This window comes from Rhineura floridana, chromosome 3 (assembly GCF_030035675.1).
Source record: "Rhineura floridana isolate rRhiFlo1 chromosome 3, rRhiFlo1.hap2, whole genome shotgun sequence".
Lineage (NCBI taxonomy): Eukaryota > Metazoa > Chordata > Lepidosauria > Squamata > Rhineuridae > Rhineura > Rhineura floridana.
The window spans coordinates 93,884,436-93,909,087 of record NC_084482.1 but is presented as its reverse complement, the minus strand read 5'-3'; the positions used below and the strand labels follow the sequence as shown (position 1 = coordinate 93,909,087).

General features: G+C 41.9%; 1 protein-coding gene across 1 annotated transcript in view; it reads left to right on the top strand.

Moving 5' to 3' along the window:
* STK32A (serine/threonine kinase 32A) overlaps positions 1-24,652 on the top strand; it is a 126,761-nt gene that overhangs the window by 77,533 nt on the left and 24,576 nt on the right. The window contains exon 6 of the mRNA XM_061616936.1: positions 13,147-13,184. Coding sequence (XP_061472920.1) covers positions 13,147-13,184 — 38 coding nt within the window. The remainder of the gene's footprint in view (positions 1-13,146; positions 13,185-24,652) is intronic.

Genomic DNA, 24,652 nt, shown 5'->3' with positions numbered 1-24,652 from the left:
TCTTTCAGGATTTGGCTCCTAGCTCAGGGTGACCTTGGGCTGCCCTTATTACTTATTGCTCTGAGCTGTTTTACTTCAATTAAATAATGGAATAAATGGGAGCTACTTACCCTCTCTTCGCTCTGCTGCTTAACTCGCCTTGACGCTTCGTCAGCTGGGGCCTTGACGCTTCGTCAGCTGGGGCCTTGACGCTTCGTCAGCTGGGGCCTTGACGCTTCGTCAGCTGGGGCCTTGACGCTTCGTCAGCTGGGGCTCCCTCTAGCTCGTGGAGCAGGCTCCCTCGCTAGGGTGCTCTGACTTTATATGTGTGGCTGGTTCCTCCCAGCTACTGCTGCCAGCCAATGATGTGTTACTTGAGGCTGATGGCTATCAGCTGGGGCTTAACTCTTTAGTATTCTCTCAGGCTTCCTTCCTTCCTGAGCGAGGGGCGGGTCTGTTTAAGCTTTTGGCTGCTTTTAATCTAATCAAGGGGCTGTGCCTTCAAGGCAAGTCTTGTGTGTTTGTTGTTTTCCCACCTAGAACAGCCTGACCTTTCTTTAACCCTCTTTTCGCTCTGCTGCTTAACTCGCCTTGATGCTTTGTCAGCTGGGGCTTTGACGCTTCGTCAGCTGGGGCTTCCTCTAGCTAGCTCCCTCTAGCTTGTTCTTCATAAATCCATGTTGGCTGCTAGTAATCACTGCATTTCTTTCAAGGTGCTTACAGATTGACTGCTTTATAATCTGCTCCAGAATTTTTCCAGGGATTGATGTTAGGCTGACTGGTCTGTAGTTCCCCAGTTCCTCCCTCTTGCCCTTTTTGAAGATAGGGACAACATTAGCTCTCCTCCAGTCATCCGGCACTTCACCGGTCCTCCGTGATTTTGCAAAGATAATAGACAGCGTTCTGAGAGTTCTGCCGATTTGAACTCGTTCAAAGTGATTAGGTATTCTTTGACCATTTGTCTATCAATCTCAATCTCCAATCCTGCCCCTTCTACTTCATGTTTCCTGGGAGGGTCATATACCTTTTTTTAGGAGAAGACAGCCAAAATAGGAATTGAGCACTTCTGCCTTTTCTTTGTCATCTGTTATCATTTTGCCATCCTCACTGAGTAGCTGTGCCACCATTTCTTTTCTCTGTCTTTTACTATGGATCAAACTCTTAGTTTGATCGTCTCTGCATTCTGAAACTGAAAAGAATAGGACTATGTGTGCTGAGTTTTTTTGTTTTATCTTACTATAAAATAAAGTTTTACTGTAACATGTTAAAAATTACACTTATCTCTGCCTGGAAACGTTTGAAAGTCTCCCCAAGGTTAGAAGTGTGATTCTTGAACTCTGCACTCTATATTAATTTTATTTACTTTTTGGTGACTTAGCACTGTACTTTTTTTTCTGTGTACCTTGGAGGAGCTATGCCCCAGAGATGGCTGTTTCAAGGCTTAAATTAAGAGAAATGTGTTTTTGTGTCTCTTCGTATCTATATGATTACAGTTCATGTTAAATTTTTAATAAGGTTTAACTTTTCAATTAGAAATAAAATTCCCTCTCAGACTGTAGATTGATTATTTCTGTGAAACCAAGTTACTTTCCCCCCTCACTGCTATGGTTGGCATTAGGTCTAATAAAAAAGATGAATTTTAAAATTTAAGAAATATTTTTCATAGGATAGGACATTGCTCAGATGAGTAGGTAGCATAGGGCATATTCCTGTGGATAAGCTCCCATCTTTTCTATTTTTTTTATTTAAAAAAATCCTTTGAAAACAGTGCCACAGGGCATTGTGTATGTTACACATTATCATCACTAAGCAATAGGTGCCCAAAACAGTCTTACTAAGGGTAGAACTTCATGTTATATACAAAAGGCAGGGGACTGATGCAAATGGTGGCAGCCCCGTGTTAAATTGTCCCCCCTGTAATATGTACTTCAACTTACCTCACGTCTTGGCCTCATTATCCTGAGTGAATTCCCCACCCACGCTAGAAGCAGCTTGTTCTGTGAGGCAGCAGGAGGGTAATGCTCAGTCAGTGAAATGATGTCAAGACATGAGATAAGTTGAACTAAAGGTTAGGAAAAGAGAGTTGGGAACTCAACATGGTGCTGCCATTGGGGGCAGCAGAGAAGTATTTTTTTGTAACAACTGGTTCCATCCTCAGATATAGGCATGTCTATTGTAGCAGTGTTGTTTGGCTTTAGGGGGCAAGTTTCAGCTTCTGAAGAAAACTACTTGAAGAATTTCAAAAACTCATAACAGTGGTTTGACTAGGGATCATAGCAAGACCCTTAAAATGAATATGTACCCCTACAATACCTGTTCCACTTTGCTGCTGTTGTCTGCACACAGATATTGACACACTGGAAGTGTCAAGCTCTGAATCCCCCCCCCCAAGGACCTCAGTTTGGAAAACTTTTGCAGTCAGAAAAGTGCTTAGTTATGTAAGACTAATATGACTAACCTGTATGAATGGCAGTGAACATGGTGTAGGGTTTTTTTTTGCAGATGTCTCTCATCCTTATTTTCCTTTTAAATTGCTATTAGTTTTCTTCTGTAGGCTTCTTCTGTTCTAAATTCAGTGATATTAGAAAGAGGTATCAGAGGCTAACACCATGTTTCTTTGTGACAGTGGAGGCTTTCCCTCTAGTTGGTATAGATTAAACTGGTTGTTGCTTGTTGCTGAAAGGAACTGTTTGTAAATAGGACAGAGACAGCCAGCTGTTCCCTATAGATTTTGTATGAGTGGCTGTCACTGTTTTTCTCAGCAGGTTATTGCAAGACTGACAAATACCTTTTATTTGGTGGACATGGTGATGTTGCTGATGCAGCAGCTACAACAGAAGGGAGGAGAACTAAACCTACACATTTAAGAGCTTATTCATATAAACTTATGAGCAGGATAGCTTTCCTGCTAGCATGCCATTTAAGAAGTGTGGAAGCAGTTGCCCATTCCCTTACCAGATCACACATACTTCTCGCTTGAATAAAAAAATAACCATAACAAATGCTCTTATTATTATTATTATTTTATTTTATTTTATTTTATTTTATTATTTATTAGACTTTTATACCGCCCGACTAGCTATAGCTCTCTGGGCAGTGAACACAAGATACAATAAAATCACACAATATAACACAGCAAAAAGATATAAAAATAAAATACACTGGGTGGGGTGTGGCAATGTCATCTTGTATATAGCCAAGTGCAGGTTTACACACCTTAGTGTGAATCTTAGGGTCAAACTAAACATGGTAGATTCCCCCTCCTGATGTTGGAGAAGCATGGATGTGTGTGTATCTAAAAGCAGTTATGCAGGGGTGCAATTTGAATGGGCATGGAAGTTAACCTCCTCTATGCCGATTCCCTGGTGCAAATTGCCCTACTCCCACAGGTGCTATTAGCCACAGAAGGGAAAATACACAGTGTTTTAGGATTGGGGGGTTGATATGGATGATGCCTTTGTTTCCCTTTCCAGCCTCTGATTTTAAATCTGTAGAGATAGAGTTGTAGCAGAGAAACCTGCTGTACTGGTCAAGCCAGTTTCTTTGTTAAGTTGATGAGTCTGTCAACTACCTGATCTACATGTCTAAAGATTTGTGCAAGAAAAGATGTGTTGCCATAGGAACAACTTGGGGCAGGCCTCCCCTTCCATTCTTAGGGCCAAGAGATGTCTGTATGTTTGAGTTTGTTGTGGAGCTGGAAACTGGAAAGAGACAGATAGTCTTGCCCCACACCCCATGCTGAATCCAAACCTTTGGAAAGCCTCCCTTAGAAGCCTACTAGGGAAGCGAGATCTGTTGGAATGTTAATGCTGAGAACTGCTCCGTCTTATGCTCAGGTTGTTTATTATACAGCCATGAGAGTGGCTGTATAGTATAGCCAGCATGGATTTTTCACATTTCGCAATGTTAAATTGAAAATACCCCCATGCCATTCTGATGCTTCCCATAAGCCCATTTCAAAACAAAACCTTACCAAACGTATAGTCCTGAACTCAGAAACGCTTGCTTAACAACCCTCTCAATTTTCATGGCGATACACAAAACAGTCAGAGAGAACAGAGTTCAAAGTCTAAAAAGAGAGAAGAAAACCTCAGAGTCCTTTTGGACTTCTTTCTCTCAGAGTTCTCATAATCTGTTGAAATTCATTAAAAATCAGCCATGTTCACAGAGTACCTGTAATCCTGTTACTGACCTTGCCCCATACTCTGACCTTCATCTTCTGTAGTTTAAAGGTTTAAAAAATGCCTGGCTGATTCTTAATTAATTTAAGAAATTTTGGCTGGAACCCTATGATAACGCGGGGCATGCTCAGTAAGAACCAAATGTCAGTGTTCTAAAAGCCTCACAGCTGCTGGGCTTGGCTAATCAGGGCCCACACCAGACTTTGATTTCACGTGAGACAGTCATGGCTTCCCTCAGAGAATCCTGGGAAGTGTAGTTTGTGAAGGGTGCTGAGAGGAGACTCCTATTCCACTGACAGAGCTCCAATGGCCAGACTGGTTTAACAGTCAGCCACTCTGATTGAAGGTCTGTGAGGGGAACAGGGCGTTTCCTAGCAACTCTCAACACCCTTCGCTAACTACACTTCCCAGGATAATTTCACTTCTAAGTCTTAAAGTGGGGCGGAGTGGGGGAAGTCTTCTGTCTCCAGCCTAAAGAAGTATAGTTTCTTTTGGGCTGTAATACTCATTCTCTTTCCTCAATATGAATTGGAAATGCTAAAATATAATAAAAATGTTAGTTCTTTTTTGTGTGGGATTAGCCTCTTTAAGACTTTTTGAGTATAGTTGTTGATAAAGAGAACTGGCCGAGACTGAATATGTTAACCAGCTGGTTGATATAAACAGAAATTTTCAGCACAACAAATATATTTACAAATGTACAAAGTTCTCCACAGGTTGGGACCAGGATCCTAAAAGACTGTCTCACTCCTTATATACCCAGTTGATCATTGCACTTTGCAGAAGAAATCCTCTTGCAGATACCACCTTGTCAGGAGGTCTGTTCTGTTCATTATAGAAATTGGGCCTTTATTGTGGTGGCACCTACTTTTTGGAATTTCCTCCTGTTTAATATTAGACAGACGCCTACTGAAAACTTCCTCATTAAACAAGCCTTTTAAGTAGAGCAGGTATGAGGAACCTTTGGCCCTCCAGATGTTGCTGAACAACTCCCATCATCCAGTGTCATTGGTCATGCTTGCTATGGCTGATGGGGGTTGTATCCCAGCAACATCTGGAAAGCAAAAGGTTCCCCAACCTGAAGCAGAGATTTTTATCCTGGTCTGCATCTGTACTGGAATTGTTTTTAATTGTTTTTATATATGGAATTGTCAGAGCTTTGAAAAGTTACTTTTTTGAACTACAACTCCCATCAGCCCCAGCCAGCATGGCCACTGGATTGGGCTGATGGGCGTTGTAGTTCAAAAAAGTAACTTTTCCAAGCTCTGGGAATTGTGTTTTGATGTCTTAATTGTATTGTTTTATCACTGATGTGTTTGACTGCCCTGGGCTCTTTTGGGAGGAAGGGTGGAATATACATTTAATAAATATGTTAATAAATAATAGTTTCTTGAAAGAATCAGAAGTCTTGCTTCTTAATAGAGAAACATCACAGTTGAGGTTCTACCTTGAGCAGCAGCATTGAGTAAAAATAGATCTTTGAGATCAGGTTGTTAGTTTTCCAAAGTGATATTTGGCATAGAGCACTGTGATTGTTTTAAAAGAAAGAACAGTACATTGCTTGTATAAAAATACCAGAGTCAAAGGAAAATGTGAAAGTCGTATCAACAAAACAGATTAGTTGCCTCTGCCTCTTAGTTCTGTTGCCATGGAGGTGGCCTGGACTGAAGGATGTTCATCGATAAATTCAAAAAGAAAACTGAACTTTTTTTGTCATTACATTCTTCCTGCAATTGCACCTTACACGATAGAAGCTTTTTATCAATTGTTGTAAAAGTACTTTCAATAGGCTAAGCATATCCTAAATGCCTTGCCAAAGAGTACTTTGCTTTTGGGAAAAGAAGTCTGATGCATTCAGGAAAGTGGCTTAAAAGTAGAAGCGGCATTTCCTGCTGTGTTTGTTCCAAGGGAAAAATAAGTGAAATTGGGTTCCATTTCCTGGTATATCTATTCATTCATCTATCCACCTGGGCAATACTGTAAAAGCAATAAATACTGAAACAAAAAGACATAGTTAATATGTTTTGCAGTCAGGTATAAAAACATGCAAAACTACATTATTTATCCCAGAAGACACTCAGGATGATCAAGGAATTGTAAGGGTTAAGTTTCCCAGAAGACACTCAGGATGATCAAGGAATTGTAAGGGCTAGGTTTTCCACCCTTTCAGTGCATACTTATCTTAAAGCCCACTGGGGGAAGGGGACTGCATTGCAATTTTCAAGAATAAGTTTCTTTTGAGATGATCCCACCCAGTTCTTGTCTGCATTTTTTTAAGATAGGAAAAATGCCTAGTATCAAGTTGCACAATAACGTCCCACAAGTGGAATATCAACAAAATATTCCAGTGCCCGCTTCCTTGGTGCTCCTGTTCAGAGTTACAGCAAGCCAACCATTTCCTCCAAGCAGAGCATTTCTCTGTCCCCTGCCTTCCCTTTCCCCTTTTTCCTTTTCAACTGACACTCAACATTGTGTGGCAAGAGTTCTCATTGACCTTTTTTGGGGGTAGTGGTGGCTTGTTTTTTTTTAACGGACTAGCAGGCAAACCTCCTGTCTACATTTATCATTTTCTTATCTATATAGCTAAAGAGATTTGTCAAAGTAACAGCAATTAAGATAACCTAGATGAGGTAAGACTTTCCTTCTTTATTTACGGAACTAAGGGGGAAGAAAATATAAATAGCTTATCTTTTTTTTTTTTTATTGCAAAAAGCTGACATGGAAAATTGCGTTTTAAAGATTACAACGGATGAGAGCTTTCTGATTGGGAGAGATAAGAAATCTTTTTGATTTACAAGACTTTTGTGTAATATATATAAGGGACTATTTTTTCTGATCTACTTTTTTGTTGTTGTTGTTGACGAATCTGCTCATTCCCTCTGCTACTAGTTATTTGAACGCTGTGAACTAAAAGCTGTTTTTGCACTTCTGGACATTTAAGAGATAAGGACTGTCTAGCATGTGACGTTAGTTGGTTGGAAAGATTAACTCCTTTGTAACTGGATAAAGAAATAAACTGCTCTTTGCTTGGGACATTGAAAATTGAAGGAGTTTTGTTCTTTTGGTTTTAAGAATGGCAATTAAGAAGATCATGGATGTACAAGAAGGGACTTTATTTCTAGACATGCTTCAGAAAATAATGGATGGGATTAACTCAATAAAACAAGAACTGAGAAATAATAGACAAGCGTGGAGAACTGAATTTCATGAAATGAGACAGGAGCTGAAAGAAACTCAGGATTCTGTGAGAAAGGAGAATAAAGATAGGTCTGGAAAACAAAAAAAGGATGAAAGAGAAATTAAAGGCAAGGTTCAATCTATGGAGATTGGCTTAAATATGGACATGAAAAAAGATTTGGATTTCCTGGTTGTGACGGATCCTGGAGATAAATATTACAGTTTGGAATACAGCGCTGTCTCTGAAGGAATTGAAGAGATTGGAGATAAAGATATTATCGGTTCAAAAAAATTCCTGGACTGGAAGGATTTGATGGAACTTGAAATGGAGAAAGTTAATAGAATTAATCCCTGTTTTGTGTCAATGGAAAAACCTTCAAGAAATGTACTAGTGTATCATGTGGAAAAGAGGAGCAGAGATGCGGCTTTGAAACAATACTTCAGTGTTACGTTTGGATTTGATGGTAAGAAAATATCTGTGATGGAGGAAATTCCTATCAGACTTTTATTATATGACTATGACAGCAAGATTTTTGGGTGCGTAAAGATGGAAGATGGACCCAATATGGATAATGACAGAAGAGCGATTTGAAACTACTGGACTCAGTAGATTTGATGAGTTGGATTAATTGACATGTTTATTTAGAAAAAAAAATTGATTGACATATATCTCAAGGATTGGAAACTTCTCTTTGACTTTTTGTGGAAGATTAAAATGATATGATGTTAATGAGATTTGAAATCAACTAAGATAACTGCTGGAGGAAGGTGATTTTATAATCTATTAAGAGATAGGTCTGTTATATATTATAGATTTATAGTTGAATTATAGTGTTTTGAAATTACTGGATTTAGTAGATTTGATGAGCTGGATTAATTGGCATGTTTATTTAGAAAAAAAATTGATTGATATATATCTCAAGGATTGGAAACTTCTCTTTGACTTTTTGTGGAATATTAAAATGATATGATGTTAATGAGATTTGAAACCAACTAAGATAACCGCTGGAGGAAGGTGATTTTATAATCTATTAAGAGATAGGTTTGTTATATATTATAGATTTATAGCTGAACTACGACAAATCGGAAGTCAATATTTTTATATATATGTATTTTTTTTGTATTGTATTAGTTATTGATTTGTGTTGTTTTCTTTTTGTATTATTTTGGTTTTGAAAATTAGAATAAAAATTAATTGAAAAAAAAAAGAATTCTTATTCTGGATTAGAATTTCATTTCCCCCCCCTAGTGGGACTTGTTTTTAAAAAATAATATATCTTATCTGAAAGTACTGGTATGCAGATCATCTATATCCTATGCCACATATACAGCCATTTAATCATATGATTTTACAGTACTACTTTGTATTACATTTAATAACTCCGACATAATGCTCTTCCTAAAGCTGTTGCTCAATAAATGTTTGACCTTTCTTATAAAAAAATTGTGATAAACCTGTGCTGAACTTTCATCTAAATTTGGTGCAGTGAACAAATTAGATTTCATTGTCTTGCTCCTTTTTCTTGTAATATCAGATTTTGTATTTTAACGGCAAAGAAAGTTTTTTCTGCTCTACTGTTAACATTCTTTGTGTGGTATGCCATTCTTTCATATTTCCAAACATTGCATCAGAAAGTAACCCTTAATATTAATGAGGGACATTGTATTTCTGTTAGGCTTACAACGGATGTAGTTGAGGGTAGAGAGACACTTACTGTTATGGGTCTCCACCTGTTTTTTGAAAACGGGCACATGACGCTAGTCAAACTCTGCCTCTTTTTATTCTAAAACCTGGTTGGATCCACTCAAGTGTGTTGTTTTTTTTACAAAGTCAGCATCAGACAGATTTCACAAGTGATTGGTAGATCGACCTGTTGCCCCTCCAGGTGTGGCCAATGGAAAACACTTTGCTGTAGGCTAGGCAGAGACAGTGATTGGCCCAACACTTACTATGGGCTGTCCTGAAAGATCTGGAGTCAGCAGGGGGAAGAGAGGTGTGTCCAACCGAGGGCAGGGTCACTTCAAAACAACCAGAAAAATCATTTTTGCTGCTTTTGAAGTGACTGGTGTGTCCATACAGTATGAGACTATTGAAAACAATGGGATTCACTTCTGAATAGACATACGTAGGTTTGTGTTTTGAGTGCATCATCTTAGTTCATTGCCATTACTTCCTGGTGGTAGCTGGTGGAGAGACATTCTACACAACTGAGCTATGTCCAGATTAGATTACTTAATATGTCCTACCTGTGACTGTTCTGAAGAATGTGTAGAAAACTGCAAATAGTACAAAATGTAGCAATCAGAGTGCTTTTGAGTGCTTGCTATTTGGCTCACATGATACCAGTCCTGTTCCATCTCCACTGGCTTCCAGTATGTTCCCAGGACTGAAGGTAGAGCCTGACACTGATTTTATGCCTTCTACATTAAATTTTACCCTTGTACCCTTTAGTACCACTTCCTGTATATATGTATTAGGGTTGCCAGGTTCTTGGCCTGAGACTGATCCTGTATCTTTAGGAGAAGAGAAAGTCAGCCAAGTGCAGGTGTTCTTGCAACTCTGTAATGAGAAAAACCACAAGGTGGAATTCTCCCTTCCCCCTCCACAACCGTTAAAGATGCAGAAGACCTCTTGGTTGCCAGGCCCAGCCTCCCTCTTCCTTCCTGGTAGCCAGCCTGCCTCCCTGGGGGGAGGGGGTCACAAAAACTTTCAGCTTATAAAGGGGATCCCATGCTCATAAACGTTGGGAACCACTGCTCTAGATCAAGATGGTTAGACTTCAGGTTTTTGGTATTGATGATGATTATTAAAAAAACCCCAAAATCCACCAACCCCAAAGCAAGCCACAAAATATATACACTTAGAGTTAAATAATTCTTAGCCCAGGAATTTGTTTTGAGTTCCAAAATTGAACTGAGCTCACAGTATTTCCACACAAAAATCCACTCAGATTACCCCCCACTTTCTTATTTTCAGCAGTATAATGGTGGGCTTGTCATTTTCTTGTTTTCATTGTGAAACAGGAGTCTGAAATCCTCAGTGATCTTCTGCAAGTCATCCTGAGATACACCAATACATTTTGATCTACTTTCTGCCCACCCTGCATTTAAAGTGCTATCCAAAAGCTAAACATTGTGACATAGACCATAAAAATATACTGATGATCACTTTTTGATACTCAGCTACAAAAAGTTCCACTGAAAAACCATAACAACCACAGCGCAGAGCTTTCCAAATACCAGGAAAAGCTTTCCAGGGGTATGTTACAGTGGGAGCAGCAGGCTGGAAAGCCCAACTGATAAATAATTTTCCCCACGTTTATATTTTGAGTGTAGTTTTGTGTATTAAAACACATGATGTCCTCAAGAAAGAATCAGGTGTACCATGTTGGAAGAATAGTTTCCATTCATATTCTTTTAGGCAGCTTGTTTTTGTTGCAGCCCCCTTCTCAAAATATTTTCATATAAAAGTATTCAATATATTTAGGTCTGCACTTTCACAGATGTATCTATGAGTAAGTCCTGTTGATCTCTATAGGACTGTATAGACATGTATAGGATTGTTCCATGAAAGCCTACATCAAAACCATACATACTCTAATAACAGGCAATGAAAAATGCAATATTTTAATAGCTATAATTATGATAGCTATAGGCTGGTATTTTCTTTTAAATAGTTGGTGTTTTGATTTTAAAAACTTAAGAATCTGCAGGAAAAATGAAAAAACTATCTTCCCGTTTTTGCCAAAACTCTTTCTGTTGAATGTACCCCTTGACGGGAAACAGTTTCATGAAGTATAACAGACCCAGCATGCCTTTCCTTGTTGCCAGTAAAAGGGAATTGCTTCAATGGTGCATTTAATAAGTGTCTTTGAAGCCATTTTCTTTCCCTGGCAGCAAATGTGTATATAACAGAGACTGTGCACTTGTTGAACATTACATGTGAATAACTGTATAAGTGTACAGCCCAGCTACTTGTGTACCTGGGTACACGGACTGTACACTCGTTGACTAATGTGTGAACAGGGCCATAGTAAGCGGTATTCAGAGGTGGTTTACCATTGCCTTCCTCTGAGGCTGACTGGTCCAAGGTCACCCAATAAGCTTCATGCCTGTGTGGAGATTCAAACCCTGGTCTCTGAGGTCATAGTCCAACACTGACCTGGGGGAGGGGCAGGGAGAGTAGGAGGAGGGGAAGGGTAAGAGATTGGGTGGGTTGGCACTGGGCACAGGGGAAGGCCCTTTTCTTTTCAAAATGAAAACATTGTGAACAGTATCATTGCTTTTCAGCATTTCTCCCACCTTTTTATTCTACAGCAGGCACATGTAGTCTCCCATCCACATTTAAACCAAAGCTGTCCCTGGCCACATCCACACCAGGCCTTTATTTCACTTTGGACAGTCATAGCTTCTCTCAAACAATCCTGAGAAGTGTAGTTAGTGAAGGGTGCTGAGAGTTGCTAGGAGACGCCCTGTTCCTCTTACAGACCTTCAATCAGAGCAGCTGACTGTTAAACCAGTCTGGCCACTGGAGCTCTGTCAGTGGAATAGGAGTCTCCTCTCAGCACCCTTCACAAACTACATTTCCCATGATTCTTTGAGGGAAGCCATAACTGTCTCACCTGAAATCAAAGTCTGGTGTGGGTGTGGCCCCCTGATTAGCCAAGCCCAGCAGCTGTGAGTCTGGCTTTTAGAACTCTGACAGTTTGTTCTTACTGAGCGTGCCTGGGGTTATCATAGGGTTCCAGCCAAAATTTCTTAAATTAATTAAACATCAGCCAGGCATTTTTTCAATTTTTAAACTGCAGAAGATGGTCAGAGTATGGGGCAAGGTCAGTAACAGGATTACAGGTCCTCCGTGAACTTTGCTGATTTTTAATGAATTTCAACAAATTATGAGAACTCTGAGAGGAAAAAGTTCAAAAGGGCTCTGGGGTTTTCTTCTCTGTTTTTAGACTTTGAACTCTGTTCTCTCTGACTGTTTTGTGTATCACCATGAAAATTGAGAGGGTTGTTAAGCAAGCGTTTCTGAGTTCAGGACTATACGTTTGGTAAGGTTTTGTTTTGAAATGGGCTTATGGGAAGTATCAGAATGGCATGGGGGTATTTTCAATTTAACATTGCGAAATGTGAAAAATCGATGCTGGCTATACTATACAGCCACTCTTGTGGCTGTATAATTTTGCAATTCTTATTAGCCATATACTTTCTGGGCTGTTTGACTTTTAAACCTGCAATGGGGGGAACTGCAGACAGTTCCATTAGAAAAAACTATCCAAACATGGTCAGGAGCATAATATCTTTATAAGGATTAACCAAAAACGACCAGTTAGTAAGCTAGCTTTCAAGTTTCACAGAACTCTTCATCAGGCTTGCCACAAAGAAATAAAAGAAAAGGAACACGAAGGAGACAAATATGTTTCTCCTTAAAGGGCATAGCCAGAAGTACTGTCTGCAGTATATTGCAGCTGTTGAGGAAATTGATAGCTACGAGGAAGATTTTTGCAGACAAATCAGGTTGATTGTTCGCAGTGAAAAAGGTCAAAAGTTGTGCTTCTGGTACTAGATGGAACTTATGGGTCCCAGACTGGTTTTTGTTCATTTTATTGACTCTTAACTACAGGTATGATTATGATCATTGGGTAGCAGAAGGATTTGAGGACCATACTATGGATTGCCAAGAACGATTTGGGTGTAATTTAAATTATATGAGGAACATAATAATCTTGCAATAAAGGTGTGTGTTTTCTTTCAGATGTAAAACTAATTGCTGTTACCTTTTCTTTCTCTATTTCAAACTTTTGTTTAGGGACATAAAACCTGATAACATCTTGCTGGATGAACAAGGTAAGAGCGTAAGATGTTGCAGCTACAACATGCACATACATGCAACCACATAGCAAATATACTGTCTCTTGGATGATCATCACAGGTTTTAGGAAGCCATATCCTTGTGAGATGGAAAACAAGCTGAGACAAAAATTTAGCCTTAGCTCTGTGCTTCTATTGAATGAAGGTGTGAATGATAGATAACCCACATTTAACCTAGTCTGTTGTAGGGTTTTCTTCATTTGTACCTTGTAATCCAGCTTTAAACTACCATGATGACCTGTTTTAGAGATTTCTCATCTGTGTGCTTCCCCATCTTCCTTTCATGTGCAAGGGGAGGAGTTTGAAATATTTCACTTTCAGATTTGAATAAACTAGTTTCCCATTACGTCTGAGCACAGGCAAACTCATTTCAACTAAGGTTAGTCCAAACTTACCAGGATCAAACTGTGGTTTCAGGCCCTAGTTTGTTAACTACAGTAGGAATAAATGACACTTTCCCTGAATTCAAGCATAATGGAAGCTTTTTATTTCAGTTTCGCCCTTGTGCAAGAAGGACAGGGACTACAGCTCAGTGGGAGAACATACACTTTGTATTCCAAAGGTCCCAGGTTCAATCCCTGGCGTTCCAAGCGAAAAGGATCAGGTAGTACTGATGGGAAAGGTCTTGCATCTAAGGCTTTAGCTGCTACCAGACAGAGTAAAGCCCTAAATGACTTAGGCCCCAAATTTCCCTCAGATGTTAAGATCAGCAGAGGGGGTCCTCTTGGTAGTTCCGCTGCCCTTAGAAATTTGGCTGGTGGTAGCCTAGGAGAGGCAGCCCCTAAGCTGTGGAATTCTCTGCCCACAGAGGTGCATCTGGCACTTTTATTATGCAGCTTTTCTTGTATGCTGAAGACTTCACTCTGGCACTTGAGATGTGCATTTTCAGGACTCGCCCGATTGCTGTGACTCTAATTTGTTTTAACTGTTTTTAATGCTGAATTTTAACTGAATTTTAACCAGCCCTGCTACCTGCTGGTGAAGGACAAGTGGTAGTAGTAGTAGTAGTAGTAGGCAAAAAAATCCCTTGCAGTTTAAGAACATACCTATAGCCAACAGATACTTCTATCAAACTTTAAAAAGCAGGGAAATTGGGCAGCTATAGTAAATGCACCAGGGGAGCAGGAGACCTGACCTCCTCTCTGAGATATTGGACTGCCCTACAAATTTGTCAAAATGCACACACAATTTGGGTTGGTCTTTCACAGTCCAAACCACTTCCTGTGTAGCTTGGAAGAATTTGGTGACATGTGCCTCTGAGCATATGGTGAGTGGTGGCAACACCTGCCATCTCCAAAGATGGCGAATTACATTTTTGTATGTTTGTTGGTGTTCTTCTTACTTTGCATCTTTCCTGTGTTACTACTGTTTCTACAGGGAATCCTACCTAGAAAATTTGATTTCTCTCATTATTCATCCTAGAAATCTATGTCAAATTTATTTTTATTAATTTCAAAGCCTTTTTATCGGTCAATATCGTGTGATGGTGAAGACAGCCTTTTGTGCTTCAAACTGGAGATTATGTTCTATTTATATTTTGCGTGCATTAACAGTTAAATCTGAAACTGGAATATGATGTAAAATCAGACATTACAATATTTATTTATATTTTTTTATTTATTTATTACATTTATATACTGCCCCATAGCCAAAGCTCTCGGGGTGGTTTACAAAAATTAAAAACATTGAACATTAAAAACAAATATACAATTTTAAAAACCATACAAAGTTTAAAACCATGAAACACTGATACTTAGCTCAAGACAAGCATATGGTTATTTAGGTTTTATTGCTACTTAAGCAATGACTCTAGTTGTTGAAAAAAACAAACTTGGCCTAGCATGTGTTCAGGCTGCTTAAACCACTCCACTAAAGGAAAGGTGGGCACGGTCAATTAAAAACATAGAGCACATCTAGAAATTTGCTAAAATATATTTCACGTCCCACTGTTATATGTTGTGCAAACTGAGACACTCCTCATGTCCATGCAGAATAGTCAGTGCCATTATTCCACAATTGTTTTTGGAGTTTTTTAAGTGTAAATTTTGCAAAGTGTTCACATATTCACAGAAACAGGCGCAAAAGAAAATGGTTTACTATAGAAAACATCACTAAAATAGTGAAGTAAATATACATATTTAAAGTATCTGAACTATATCAACTGTCTTAATATTGTTGCTTCCTCCCTGCTAAAACAAGATCAGCACAGCACATGTCTTGTTTCTGTTATTTGGGATGATAGCAGGTGTTGTCACCACTCACCATATGCTCAGAGGCAGATATTACCAATTCTTCCAAGCTACGCAGGAAGTGGATTGAACTGTGAAAGACCAATCCAAATTGTGTTTGCATTTTGACAAATTTGTAGGGCAGTACAATATCTCAGAGAGGAGGACAGGTGTCCTGCTCCCCTGGTGCATTCACTATTGCTGCCCAGTTTCCCTGCTTTTTACAGTTTGATAGAAATATCTCTTGGCTATAGGCACGTTTTTAAACTGCAAGGGTTTGTTTTGCATATTAGTGAATTTCTCTGCTTTTTAATCCAGGAGGTAAGGAATGGGATCTTGTGCAAGTTTGTTGAGAACAGACTGATCATTTGGATGCTTATTGAGTTCAATAGGATTTACTCCCCTGCAATCATGCTTAGGATAGGTGAAACTAACCACAGAAGGATGGGGAGGAAGGGAGAAGGAAGGAGGAGAGCACATTTGATCATTTGCATGCTTATTGAGTTCAGTGGGATTTACTCCCATGCAAACATGCTAAAGATAGGTGAAACTGACCATGGGGGAGGAGGAGAAGAGGGAGGGAGGGAGGGAGGAAGGGCTGAAAGTGGGCAGGGGAGGACGAAGAAGGAAGAGGGGAGGGGAGAAAGAAGGGAGGATGAAAGGAGAGGGGAAGAAGGGGAGGGGAAGGAGAGAGGGGGAAGGAGACGAGAGCGGAAAGGCAGGCCTGATCATTTGCATGATTTTTGAGTTCAATCAGATTTACTCCGGTGCAATCATGCTTAGAATAGATAAAACTGGCCAAGGAGGAGGGGGAGGGGATTGGAAGGGGGAGGGAGGGGCCAAGGAAGGGGGAGGCAGGGGATAGGAGGGAGGATGAGGGGAGGGCAAGTTTTATCATTTGCATGCTTTTTGAGTTCAGTAGGATTTACTCCTGTACAATCATGCTTAGGATAGGTGAAACTGACCTGGAGGGGGGAGGAGGGGGAAGAGGGAGAGAAGGGGAGAAAAGGTAGGAATAGGGAGGAAGGGGAGATGTAGGGAGAGGAGATTGGGTGGGTGGGCACTGGACAGAGGGAAAGTCCCTTTCCGAAAGGAAAACATTGTGAACAGTATTGTTGTTTTTCAGGTTTCCCCGCCACTTTTTTATTCTAACGCAGGCACATGTAGTCGCCCACCCAGATTTAAACCAAAGCTGTCCCTGGCCACATCCACACCAGACCTTTATTTCACTTTATACGGTTGTGGGTTCCCCCAAAGAATCCTGGGAAGTTTGTGAAGGGTGCTGAGAGATGGCTAGACCTTTATTCCCCTCACAGAGCTACAATCCCTAGAATTCTCTGGGAAGAGGGACTGACTGTTAAACCACTCTGGCCACTGGACCTCTGTCAGGAGAATAGGAGTTTCCTGATAACTCTCAGCACTCTTCACAAACTACACTTTCCAGGATTCTTTGGAGGAAGCCATGACTGTCTAAAGCGAAGTAAATGTCAGGCATGGGTGTGGCCACCTGATTAGCCAACCCAAACAGCTGTGAGTCTGACTTTTAGAACATTGATGGTTTTTACTAAGCATGCCTGACACTATAATAGACTTCAGTGTTAAATTTCTTAAATTAATTAAACATTAGCTAGGCATTTTTTTAAGTTTTAAACTGCAGAAGATGAAGGTCAGAGTATGGGGCAAGGTCAGTAATAGGATTACAGGTACTTTGTGAACATGGCTGATTTTAAATTAATTTCAACAAATTAAGAGACCACTGAAAGAAAAAAGTCAAACGGGGTCTAGATTTTTTCCATTTATATTATATTGTGAACTCTCAATCTCTATGAGTGTTTTGTGTATCGCCATGCATACTTAGAGGGCTTTTAAGCAAGCATTTCTGAGTTCAGTACTATGAATTTTGTAAGGGTTTTTTTTAAAAAATGAGCTTATGGGAAGCATCAGAATGGCACGGGGGGTATTTTCGATTTAACATTGCGGAATGTGAAAAATCCATGCTGGCTATAGTATGCAGCCACTCTTGTGGCTGTAATTATTATTAGTGTTAGTAGTAGTGGTGGTGGTGGTGGTGGTGGTGTAAGGAGCAGCCACTGCAACAACAGATGGATGAATATCCTGACCCAGTGTGTCAGCTTTCTATTTTCTTGAGGCTTGCTGTGGCTTAAATTCATAAGCTTATTTATTAACATTTATATGATGCTCCATAATGAAGTTTTTCTGGATGGCTAATGGTTTAACATTATGAGTGAATCAGACTAAATTTATTGTGAACAACCATCGTGTGTCCTTCTACAGGAAAAGTTTTAACATTGTAGGTTTTTTTTAAAGAGAACCTGCTCTAGCTCTGTTTTTCAGACAAACTGCAGTATAACATAGTTGTACAGCAAGAGATATTGGGAAATGTGTTTGAAGAGGCCTAGAGACACTTTTGGAATGTTGAGCTGTTTTCCCTCCTTGCTTACCTGTTGTTTTCCCCAGGAATATGCAAAAGTTTTATGCAGCCTCAGGGCCGGTTCCAAAGGGCAGCCAGGTGGGGCACTGGCCAAGGGCCCTTGGGGGCCCTCTGCTCCCCTTCCGCGATTCGCGGCAGGATCGCTGCCGCAGATCGCACAGTGAGAGCTTCAGAGCTCCACCATTCCCTTGCTTAACCTACCTTGTTCTGCAGTTGTGCACACAGCACTGCCCTTAACAAAGATGGCGTCCGTGGTTTCCCTAAGGGACTGAAGCCTCTGCCACCATCTTGGCTGATGGCACGCATGCATGCTATGCACGCACATCCCTGCCATGATCTAAGATGGCAGCAGAGGCTTCAGCTCCTTAGGGAAACCTTGGCCGCCATCTTTGTTAAGGGCAGCACTGTGTGTGCAACTGCAGAACAGCTGACAAAGGTAGGTTAATCAAGGGAATGGTGGGGCGTGTGATCCACGGCAGTGATCCTGCCACGAATCACGGAAGGGGAGTGCCAGGGCCTGAGGCAGGCTTGTGCCCAAGAGCCCCGGCATGTCTGGGGCCAGCCCTGCGCAGCCTGATCAAAGGCAGATTTCTTTTCTAAACACAACACCCTCCACCGGTTCAATATGGTTTAGTTCCAGTATGCACAGAATCACCACTTTAGTTCAACCAGTTATTGAATTGGGGCATGGATGCATTTTTCATGTGAAACCAACTTTACATCAGGGTTGTGATCCTCCAGATGATGTTGGACTCCAGCTGCCATCAACCCCAGACAGAATGGCCAAGGGTCAGGGATGATGGGAGCTGAAGTTCCAAAACATCCCTGGTTTAAGTTCTTCAGAAATACCTTCCTTCTCATACTGCTCTCACACCATTTAAATGCCAGAGTCAATTCTCTGCTTTACCTCTGCAAGCTATGGTTGTGGTGTTAGCTCTTCTCCTCTCTTAGAAGGGGTGGATTGGACCCAGTTCTGATTACCTTACAATATGAAACAGCACAAGAGGAGGGCCTCACTCTTTCATTAATGCTAGGGCTCCAAGTGCTATAAATTTTGGAGCACGTACAAATATTATGGTCATAAGGCTTGGGCTCGGGAGAATTTGAAAACAAGAACTGCTTCAAAGGCTTTTTCAATTTGTGATGTGGTACTTGGGATGGCATTAGAATTTTATTTGGAATTGTTTTTCCTCTGTGTGCCCTTGAAATCAGTGTCCTTCTCTTTCCTCTTTGTAATTTCTCTGTGTGCTTCTCCATGACAGGAGAGTTGTGTGATTCCATTCATGTGTGCAAAGAGCCTTTTACCTATAGTTCAATTTTGTGTTTGGTTTTTCTCTGAGCCATTGTTTTTGCAGCATTTCTATCTATATTTAGAGTGCTAAGATTGTGTTTGTTTTCCAATGGCTTGCTCTCCTTGGGGATGGTCTTTCAAACTCTAGCTCAATTTGTTGGATTTTTGCAAAGTTTATGCCAAACTATGGGTTCTTCCAGACTGTCACTATTTTGGGGTGGAATTCAGTCACATCCCAGCAAATTCAGGCTGCACATTTAAAGCTAGTCTGGAATTCTTGTGAAACAAACTTTCCCAAAGATTAGGCTTTTTGTTGCTATAAGGAAAAGGACAGGAAAAGGCACTGGAAAGTGTGGGATAACGCTTGATGCAATATTGTGTAATGAATCTCTCTACAAACAAATAAAAACAATTGAACAGTTTGTCTGGAAGCAACCAACATGAGGAAGATATTATGTTAGAGCTGGCTTCAGTGGGCAGGCAGGATCACTGGGTAGGATCAACAGCTTTTATAGATTCACTTGGTAGGAAATCATCTTACTTTTGTTTGGTCAACATTATTTTTAATAGTCTCGTAAAAGTCCCTTTACAGTGAATGTCCACAATTTCATGATTGCTGATGTTCACATGTGGATGCTGACAGTCTCGGATCAATTTCATGAATATCTAATTGTACATATATTTTACTCCAGGTTTTAAGATACACTAGTGAATGATTACTGCTGTGCTTAGGTGACGATGTACCTAGTGTTAACAAAATTAGTCAGGGATTTGTCAACATCCATAAATGAATATCACATTTACAAACGTTTGTTAATATATACAACATAAAAAAGAATTTTTTTTTGTTTGGGTAGTTTAATGTAATACAGATTTATAACTTTCCCCCCTTTTATTGTATTTTTTTAGTCAAATCTAGAATTTAAAACCAGGTTGGATTCACAATAATTTATGGTGCTGCTCCAGTGATTATATTCACATTGTGTTGTGTGGTAGTCTTATTTTCTCCTAAGCCAGCCTTTCCCAACTAGTGGGCCACCAGGTGTTGTTGGACCACAACTCCCATCAGCCTCAGCCAGCATTGCCAATGGTCAGGAAAGATGGGAATTGTGGTCCAACAACATCTGGTGGCCCAGTAGTTGGGAAAGGCTGTTTTAAGCCAACAAACCACTCTAAGCTTCTCTTCAAAATGGTAAAACTGTGTGAGATTTTCCTGTAACTTCCTCCCATTTTCAGTTTTACAGTTTACTGTGCCAATTACTTCTGTTTTCTAAGAAACTTTGGCTTGTATTTAAAGAATTAACTTCTGACAAATTAGTCATCCGGCTCCTTCTTTTTGCTAAGAATATCAACGGCTGAATAAAAATAATGGCATCTATAATTCATTATTTTATTAAAGTGATTTCCTGCAAAGAGATAAGAGCAATATAGAGGAAATGAAAAGTGATGCAAGAATGGAATATTGCCTTGGCCTTGACCTCCTCTTTTAAGAGTTCTCTGAGCAGTCATTCTGTGCTTAGTTGCTTTTTTTGTTTTTTGTTTTTGTTTACCCTATGGGTGCAAAGAAGGGAGCAGCAGGTTGTCTGATTCTTTAAGACTGTGATGGCCACACATGTGCCGCTTGCCAAATCAGTTTCTGGGGACAGATGTATTCTGGCATTATCATTCAACAGCTGCAGCACTAGGGGACTGAAGAAGACCTGCCCTGGGAGTGAGTATCTGGCAGCTGGGTGCTTGCTACTAGCTCCTTTGGGCTGCTGTCTGTCCAGACAGCTGAAGTCCCTGGTAAGTGCTGCAAGGACTGGGACCCCCTGCCTGGCCCTTGCTCCAGAGAGAGGCTGCAGTTAATCACGCAGCCTCTTGCAACAGCTGCTGGCTGAGCCAGGAGGCATAAAAGCCCAGCTGCCCTTGGGGAGCCCCTTAGGGAGTCCCGAAGGTGAGGGCACTACCCCCCTTCGATTACTTTTTCTTAAACCAGTCTAGAGGAGATTGGTGGTTGGGAGGGCGTGTGGTGCATGTGTAGTTCCTGCACAGGGTGGGAGCCTGTGCAGTGAACTGAATGATAGGAGAAAGTCGCCAGATGCCTTCAGAGTGAGAGTCTATAACTGGCAGAAGGCTGGCCTTCCCTGGGTGTAAGACAGAAGGGGGAGTAGATGGACCCTGTGTGAAAAAGTTTGAATGGGTATGACTGTTCCCAATTCTCACAGAGGCCCACTAGAGGCTTTGTTGGTGGGCTCGTGTTGGGCCCATATTAGGTGTTTAGGAGGAGTCTTAGTACGGAGGAACATGGGTGATGCCACCCCAATTTCAGTGATTACGGGCAGAGGAAATATAGCCATGGGGATGTGGTGAATTACCATAGAAGGCGAAGGCAAGGCTATCTGAGCCTTGTTCCTTGCTGCCACTCCTCTCATGGATTGGTTCCGTGTTGCTCATCTGCTGTGCCCACTGGCCTGTGTGTGTTGTTGTTTAATGCCAGATCGGTACATAATAAGACCACTCTCATCCATGACTTGATTGTGGATGAAGGTGCCGATTTGGTGTGCATTACCGAAACCTGGGTGGGTGAGCTTGGAGGAGTTGATCTGACCTAACTTTGCCCACCTGGATACTCGGTGCAGCATCAGCACAGGCTGCAGGGATGGGGGGGAGAGGTGTTGCTGTGGTCTACAGAACTTCCATCTCTGTCGCCAGGAAACCACTCTGTCTTGGAGCTGGCTGTTAGGGCCTGCATCTGGTGTTGGGCTGAGGAGACAGTAAACTAGGGTTGCAGCTGGTGTACCGTCTACCCTGCTGCCCAGCAGCTTCTCTGACGGAGCTGGTGGAGGTCATCCTGGCTGTGGCGTTGGAGGAGCCCAGAACGATAGTGCTGGGTGATTTCAGTGTCCATGCTGAGGCTGCCTCTAGTGTTCCGGCTCGGGACTTCATGGCCTCCATGATAACCATGGGGCTGTCTCAAGTTGTTATTGGCCCAACACATAAGGCAGGGCACACCCTCGGATTGGTTTTTGCTCCAGATAGAGGAAGGGGTGGTCTGGAGATAGGGGGGTGGAGGTCACCTCATTGTCATGGTCAGATCACTTCCTGCAGAAGTTTAGACTTATGGCTCCAATCCTTCCCTGCAGGGGTGGTGGACAGATTAAGATGGTCTGCCCCCAGAGCCTAATGGAATCCACTGGATTCCTGAATGCCCTGGGGGAGTTCCTAGTAGATAGAGCAGGTGACTCTGTTGAAGCCCTTGTCACGCTGTGGAACAGCAAGGCGCGTCGGGCTCTCAACACAGTTGCCCCTGAGCGCCCTCTCTGGCAGTGTGGAGCCCGGCTTTCAACTTGGTATACCAGTAAGCTAAGGACAATGAAACAGGCTGGATGATGGCTACAGTGCAAGTGGCGGAAGACGTGCTGTGAGGCTGATCGGGCATGAGTAAAACATCATAACCATGGCTACTGTGTGGCGGTGAGGGCGGCAAAGAAGGCCCACTTCTCTGCCTCCATCGCATCCTCAAGTAGCCGTCTGGTGGAACTTTCTCGTATTGTCAGGGGTCTGTTGACATCAACTCCAGGAAATGGAGTCTTAGACCCTTCGGAGGCCCACTGTGAATTGTTTGCAAAGCACTTTGAGGGTAAAGTTGCTCGCCTCCGTAGCAGTCTTGATGCCCCATCCACATCTACTGTAGTCCCCAATGAGGTGTCCAGTGCAACGTTTGTTGCAACTTCTTGGGAACGGTTTCAGTTGATGCGGCCTGATGACATGGACAAGGTGCTTGCGATGATGCGGCCAGCAACGTGTCCTCTCGACCCTTGCCCTTCTTGGCTTATTTAAAGCTTGACGTGGGGGTCTGACCGAGTGGATCCAGGGTGTGGTCAACGCATCATTGCCAGAGGGAGTGATTCCAGCCTCCTTGAAAGAGGTGGTGATCCGACCACTCCTGAAAAAGCCCACCCTGGACCCATTGGTTTGTGACAACTACCGACCTGTTGCAAATACCCCCTTCTTAGGGAAGGTGATTGAGAGGGTTGTGGCATAGCAACTGCAAGTACTCTTGGATGAAACAGATTATGTTGACCTATCCCAATTTGGGTTCAGGCCTGGTTATGGGACTGAATCAGCATTGGTTGTCCTGATGGGTGACCTTTATTGGGAGAAGGACAGGGGGAGTACAACCCTGTTATTCTTACTTGATCTCTCAGCAGCTTTTGATACCATTGACCATGGTATCCTTCTGGGCCGAGTTGGTGAGCTGGGTATTGGAGGCACTGTTTTACAGTGATTCCGATCCTATCTCAGAGAATAGCATTGGGTGACTGTCTTTCGGCTCCCTGGCAGTTGTGCTGTGGGGTGCCGCAGGGTACCATCTTGTCCCCCATGCTGTTTAACATCTATATGAAGCCCTTGGGAGCTGTCATCAGGAGCTTTGGGATGAGGTATCAGCAGTATGCTGATGATACCCACCTCTGTTTCTCCATAACATCTGAATTGGGAGAGGCCGTGCAAGTCCTGGACCACTGCCTGGACTCTGTGGTGGGCTGGATGAAGGCTAGTAAACTGAGTCTGAATCCTAGCAAGATGGAGGTGCTATGGGTTGGTGGTTCCTGAGTTTGGATAATTGGTCAGTTGCCTGCTTTGGACAGGGTTGTACTCTCTCTGAAAGAGAAGGTCCGTAGTCTAGGGGGTGCTCCTGGATCCATCTTTGTTGCTAGAGGCCCAGGTGACCTCAGTGGCTAGGAGTGCCTTTTACCAGCTTCGGCTGGTGAGACAGCTGCGGCCATTTCTGGACCGGGATAGCCTGACCACTATTGTCCACGCACTGGTAACCTCCAGGCTGGATTACTGTAAAGCGCTCTATGTGGGGCTGACCTTGAGGTTGGTCCGGAAGCTGCAGCTGGTGCAAAATGCGGCAGTAAGATTGCTCACTGGGGCAGGGTATTGCCAACATGTCACCCCGCTGCTGAAAGAATTGCACTGGCTGCCCATTTGCTACCGGGCCAAGTTCAAGGTTCTAGTTTTGGTGTACAAAGCCCTATACAGCTCGGGACCAGGATACCTGAAAGACCATCTTACCCCTTGTATACCCAGTTGATCACTGTGTTCTGCAGGTGAGGGCCTCCTGCAGATACCATCTTATCAGGAGGTTGATTCTGCACAATATAGGAAACGGACCTTTAGTGTGGCAGCATCTACCCAGTGGAATTCCCTCCCTTTCAATATTAGGCAGGCGCCATCTCTGCTATCTTTTCGGTGCCTTTTGCAGACTTTCCTCTTTCAGCAAGCCTTTTAAGTTGAGACCTATCCCAGTCTGAGTCTGTGTTAGAATTGCTTAATATGTTTTTTAATAATGTTTTTAACCCTTTTTAAAGTTTTTTTTAAAATGTTTTTAACGCTGTTTTGTTTTAATGTATTTTAAGATCTGTTTTTATGATGTTTTAAAGTGTTTTTAGCGCTATGTTTGCCGCCCTGGGCTCCTGCTGGGAAG